Source organism: Saccostrea echinata, unplaced genomic scaffold (genome assembly GCF_033153115.1).
Source record: "Saccostrea echinata isolate AGI-Se365-2 ecotype Australia unplaced genomic scaffold, CSIRO_AGI_Sech_v1 ptg000022l, whole genome shotgun sequence".
NCBI classification, from domain to species: domain Eukaryota; kingdom Metazoa; phylum Mollusca; class Bivalvia; order Ostreida; family Ostreidae; genus Saccostrea; species Saccostrea echinata.
Window position 1 is genome coordinate 6,064,001 of NW_026889771.1, and position 6,000 is coordinate 6,070,000.

Consider the following 6,000-nt stretch of genomic DNA (forward strand, 5'->3'; position numbering starts at 1 on the left):
CAAGTACATTCACATTGAATTTTCGTATCAGCATTTGTATCTTGAATTTTATAGGCCTGAGGAAAGAGAGACATATTTTTTCCCGTAATATTTTTATCATTGCAGAAATATGCACCCTTTGTATAACTTTGTTATTCTTTAAAAACAAAAACAACAAAACAAGAGTCTAAAACCCAGAATGACTTAAAATTGACAAAAATTCTTAGCCAAATGAAAGTGCAGCTATACTTTTACTAGAGTGTAAATAATAATTCCTTGTAGACCAGTGCTAATTAGGTATTCAGTCATAAGGTGTGAATATCTTCTCTAATGTCAAAGAACTTAGTGCCCAGATGTAAGCAAGGTCCAAAAGACATCATGATAAAGCAATTCTCAATACTTTCATGGTATAACCACCTCAGAAAAAGAGAGGAAAAACTAAGTCACTCCTTTCAACACGGCCCTCAGGTGTTCCATACTTTTGTTGTTGTTGGGGAAGGAGGGGGGAGAGAGATTGCATTCACTACACTATAATGAATGTTTGCCTGATTCAAAATAAATCAGTTTTATCCTCATCCAATGTCAAACTACAATTAATAATCTTGCTTATGTTGGACTTTTTAAAATTCACAAAAAAACAAAGGAAGCAATTATTATGGCTACAAGATGTCTGTCAGGTGTATTTAAAGGAATTAATTAATGATAATGTGGCAAATATTTTTTATCTTTTTTTTCTCTCTTTCTATTAAAGTAAGTTGCAAGTTTTGTTACCAAATACACATTAATGCTGCTAATGAAATTAAATATGCTAATATCCATAATTCTACTTTTTTCAATTGATTATTTTTGCAATATCGTTTCTTTATGCACTCTGAAGTTTCCTAAATGTACATCAAGGATTTTTTTTTTTTTGTTTTTTTTTTTTTTTGCAAATAACAGGTTACCAAGTAAAATTTAAAATTAAACTCTTACAGTGAATTAGATTATATAAAATATGAAGATCAGATATCATAAAATACAAGTCTAACTTCTGTAGATTATAATCTCTGCTGGATCATGTTTGCTTGAGATCAGTATCAGGACCAATCAAGTGATACTGTCATCTGGTATATTTGTTGTATTAAAATTACAGGATTGGACAATTCACCAATAAGAATTGGAGTGAATTAACCCAGTGTTTTCCCACTTCCTGATGAAACTTTTTCTTCTATTTTTCTGATCCAGTAATCTTCTTACAGTTACACTCATACAAACCCAAATTTTACAGCTAAAATGAGAGAAACTGTCCAAAATAAAAGTTAACCTTTTCCTTGACATTAGGAAATATTAATTAATTAAATATGGCAAGTTTATAGCCACAACAGGATTAATTTATTTTTAATAAATTCTCATATCAATTTTTTTTAAGGTCGCAGTCATCCAGTCAGAGTGGTTGATTCTTCACCTAGAGATTCTACAGCACAGAGTGCTTCTAGGCCACGATCAGGTCATGTGTCGAGTTCTAGGAAAAGCCCATCCTCAGGGACAATGTCAGAAAGAAACACGAAAACTTCCTCAGTAGGAGCCACAGCAACAGAGGATGTGGAGGTAGCAGAGGAGGCTGCAGCCTTTGCATACCAATCCTTTAATCAGGACACAGGGGGAGTTGTTAATATGGCCCCCGAGGTCCAAATACAACAGGAGATCCCATTAGAGGATTTATCAAGGAAAAAGAAGAGACACTCAGGGAGAAAGCTCTCAGGGACAAAGTTAATTGGGCCTCAGTCTACTCATCCAAGTAGAAGTCACTCCCACAGTCCTAGGCGGAATGAGAAAAAGCAGACAAAGAAAGGACTTGCTACGTCATTGACGGTTACAATTACACAGCCAGAAGTCAGCAGGCCCCATAGTAACAGTAGTCCAATCCCACTGAGCTCCTCCCCTGCACAATCCTCCACCTCATCCTCAGAAAATAGCCCTCAGACTTATGGCTTTACTCGAGACACATCTAGTCAGTCCCCCAAAACCCTCAGACCTGCTGATGCTCCAACACTCTCCCTTCTTCCTCAGGGTGGAGATCAGATCAATTCGGAGGAAAACTTGGGGCCTAAATTATTGCCTCCTACAGAGGTAGAGAGAATCAGAAGTGTTAGTGATGTGTCCAGCTCAAGCAGTGACACTCAAGGAGAACTGACTAGAAGCAACAGTAGTGGATCAACTAGTGCAAGTAAACCACTGTTTGCTGTGAAAGCTTCTTCTGAAGCAGAAGTGAACAAAAACTCTGCTGGGGGTCAGATAGTGCAGGTAGGTCAAGGTCTGGATGAGTCCACCTCACAGCAGTTGACTAAATTGGCTCAGATGGTTCAGCAGCACTATGGCTCCGTGGAGGAGGAAGAGGATCCAGAATCCAGTCTGGATGGGAACCTGCAGGGTTCTATTAAAAATGTGTGATATACATGTATGTAATGGGTATTAGGTGATATTTAAAGTCAAGGAGTGATTTTATGTTAACTGCAACAATTGGTTACAAAAATGACTTTTAATTGAACAAAGATGTGATTTCTTTTCAAATATATGCATACTTGTATTTTGGAAAATGTGATTTTTTTTCAGTTTTAGATTTTTCTTATTCACTTTTACCAGTAGAATGATTTCTGCTTTATATATCGGTATGCACAGATAACTTACACTAAAAAGATAACAAAGATTTTAAGATATTGTAATGGTAATAAAAGTAGCCTTAATACATGTGATGCATATTATTCTTTCCCATGTATGTTTAGAAAATAATGCTTGTTTATGGTGGTCTAAATTATTTTTCTTTTCTTTTTTTTTGGGGGGGGGGGGTCCAAGATTATTTAGTTGTTTAAGGCATTTGAATTCATAGACTTGGTGTCAATTGTGATAACTAAGAATGCTGGTAAAACTATTATACAGGCAATTTAGTATTGAGGCAACATTAAAAGTTGATTTTTGCATTGACTATTTCAAACTAATTCCCAACAAGTGGGGAATCATTGTACATTGTGAAATGTGATGTGTCTCTTAAGAATGTTCTGTGGAAACTTGTGCTCTTCTGCCTTCAAATTAAATAAATTAAGGCCATACTAAAGTCAGGAAGGGGGGTGGGGTGGGGGGGGTTACAATAAGCAGGTACAGTGTTTAACTCTCTGGTCAGAGAGATATTCTATGCAGGTGTGAAAATGAATTGTAGAAAATATTTCCAATATGTTGTTTACCATAAAATTCTCAAAAATACAATTCATATTGCAGTCAATGCTATAAGTTTAGCATTTATAGAAAAGTGGTACAATATTTTTTTTTTTTTTTAAATCTCAAAACTGAACAATTTTTTGACAAAAGAGCCTCCACTCCAAATTTTAACCCCATCTCAATCTCACACTGTCACCAGGGACCCCAGGATGCACTATGCAAGCTTCATTTTTGCTTTTGTTATTGTCTAAATAATCTTGTAAAAAGGGTACTGGTGATTTTTTTTTTTTTTTTTACATTTTCATTTCCTCAATAAATATATAGATATACTTTCCTTATAAAAACTGTTTACTTTCCTTGAACCTTAAACACTTATATATGTGTACTCTACTTCTACGCCTACTATATGTGACGCAGGGACTACTTTGGAGTGAGTAATAGAGCTTGCATAGCGGGTATGAGAGACCACCCCCCCCCCCCCCCCCCCCCACTTGAGAAAATGAGAAAAGTGTGATGAGCCGAAAATGTAAATGCAGAATATAAAACTAAAAGTTTACTTGAGTTATTTTAGATTCTTTTTGCCGTTAAAGTAAAAATTCACACATTTTTCTCTTTTTTTCGATTTTGTTTTGGGCTTCCTGGAGAGTTGCTATACAGAAAATGAAAATGAAAGAAAATCAATGTGGGTTATTCAAAGACGATATTTAAACTGACATAATAATAGATTAACAAGAATTCACACATTTTATCTGTTAAGATTAGTTATCTAGGGCAATTACTCAGATAATTTATAATTTATTAAGGCAATTTTGCGATGTGTACATTAAAAGATCAGACTCAAGATAAGTTAATTTTAGAATTTCTGTTCATTTTATTTTAATTCCTGGAAGAAACTTTATTTAAATATGTCTTTATTTTTAAAGTGCAATATGTATTGTATGTGTTGTTAATTATTGTACACCTGTTTGTTAAAAAAAAATAAATAAATTTTTCATTGAAAAAGAAAAAGAAATTCATTGTAACTGAAAATAAAGGTATTATGGAGTACAAAATAGAACTCGACTTTCTTTGATGAATCATGTAAGTAGATACACTGCCATGCTTCATAGGTAGAAACATAGTCACCTAGAAATAGAATCTAACAGCAGTAATAAATTGTACTCCATAACTCGTTATAGAATATGGCATAAATTTAGAAGTGACCTTGACATGTTAATCTACAGCTGATAAAGGGTGATACGACACGTATTTCCCATTAACAGCAAGTTTTAAAATATCTCGGACGTCGAGGAGCACTTGGCCCTACAAATGGACTCGGTGAGGTTGCAACTGAAACTTCCTATCGAATGGTCATGCACCAGTTTTCAAGGCAATATCTGAATGATTATGTTTTTTTTTTTTTTTTTTTTTTTTTAAGGTCTTTTTTTATTCAGGTAGTATTTTCTATATGGGTAGATATGACATCCTCATACAAGCATGAACAGGGAAGTTTATATTAATACTTTCATTGAATTCATTAAAATAAATTTACTAGTATGGCATATTTAAAATAGCCGAACAAGAAAATTGGCAAGAGTTTCAAAAGTAGATCATAAAATTTTCACTGGGGTTTACAGCAAGGTCTATCAGAAAATTGACAACATACCAAGTGTTTTCCGGGAACTTATTTGTCAATAATTTGTGGAGGAGTATTTCATTGGAAATCAATTTATTATCTAACAAAATACAAAGCTTTCTTGGAAGGTGTAGATTTATCATTGTTTCAAACAGGGTATTGCTGAAACGTACGAAAACAGCACTTTAAAGCTACATCATAACTGTGGAAAGGGGAGGGGGTATTTTCTTCCAAGACCGGAAAGGACACTTTAAAGAAGATGGGCGAACAAGGTGTGCAGAATGCCCATAGCTTCAGATATATAAAATTTATATTCAATTTGTGAATTTAGTATTTAGAGTGAAATAAAAGACTATTAAAAGGAGATGGGTGAACATGACGAGCGATAAGCCTATAGTGTGACAAACATGAAGATGAAAAATTAAATTTCAATTATATCAAAATTTTCCTTGATATTTCGTCTAACATTAAAATATACTTTATATAAAATCTCTATAATTTGCAAAAATCCCTCAAAGATTGAAATTATTTGCCTGAGAAATATTAGACACACACTAAAGCGGGCAAAAAGAGTCATTTTCTCATACTATAATGCTATTTTTCGATATGAGTGGGTCTTCGCTCCACCTTTTTGAAAGTTAATCCTCAAAGTTTGCATAAAAATATACATTTTTTGGTTACCAAAAATATGGAGCAATGACCCACTATACCTTAAAAATATACTTTTGTGACATAACATTCGCATCTTTTCGAGAAATACTTGAAGTCCATTAAGTCAAGGGTCATATCACAAACATGATTTAAATGCCACTCTTCATCAGGACTTGTGTAGTCTAGTGGTTAGCGTGCTAGTCTCGAAAGAAAATAACACTCAGGATTTTTATTGCCAGGGTTCGAACCCCATGAATACCACATATTTATTTTTTTAATAAAAGAATAAATTTTGCCGAGAAAATTTTCCTCAGAAAAGTTTTGTTAGTCCCCTACCGGTGAAACCAGAGGGGACTATAGGTTTCCTCTGAGTCTGTCCATCCGTCTGTCTGTCCGTCTGTCTGTCTGTCCCTCTGTCTGTCTGTCAGTCTGTCCCACTTGGTTTTCCGCACTTTTTTCCTAAACGCTTGCAGATATTGAGCTGATTTTTGGTATGTGAGTGTATCTTGATGAGTTACAGATCAAGTTTGCATTTCGTTCCGCTTCATTGATTTTTGAAGGAA

General features: G+C 34.4%; 2 protein-coding genes across 3 annotated transcripts in view; one reads left to right on the forward strand and one right to left on the reverse strand.

Moving 5' to 3' along the window:
* LOC133190275 (protein CLEC16A-like) overlaps positions 1-4,120 on the forward strand; it is a 117,559-nt gene extending 113,439 nt beyond the window's left edge. For both annotated transcript variants that reach the window (XM_061325794.1, XM_061325795.1), the window contains exon 23: positions 1,388-4,120. In XM_061325794.1, coding sequence (XP_061181778.1) covers positions 1,388-2,409 — 1,022 coding nt within the window. In that variant the 3' untranslated portion in view covers positions 2,410-4,120. The remainder of the gene's footprint in view (positions 1-1,387) is intronic.
* Positions 1-6,000, reverse strand: part of LOC133190276 (coiled-coil domain-containing protein 96-like) — a 266,577-nt gene that overhangs the window by 127,489 nt on the left and 133,088 nt on the right. The window lies entirely within an intron of this gene.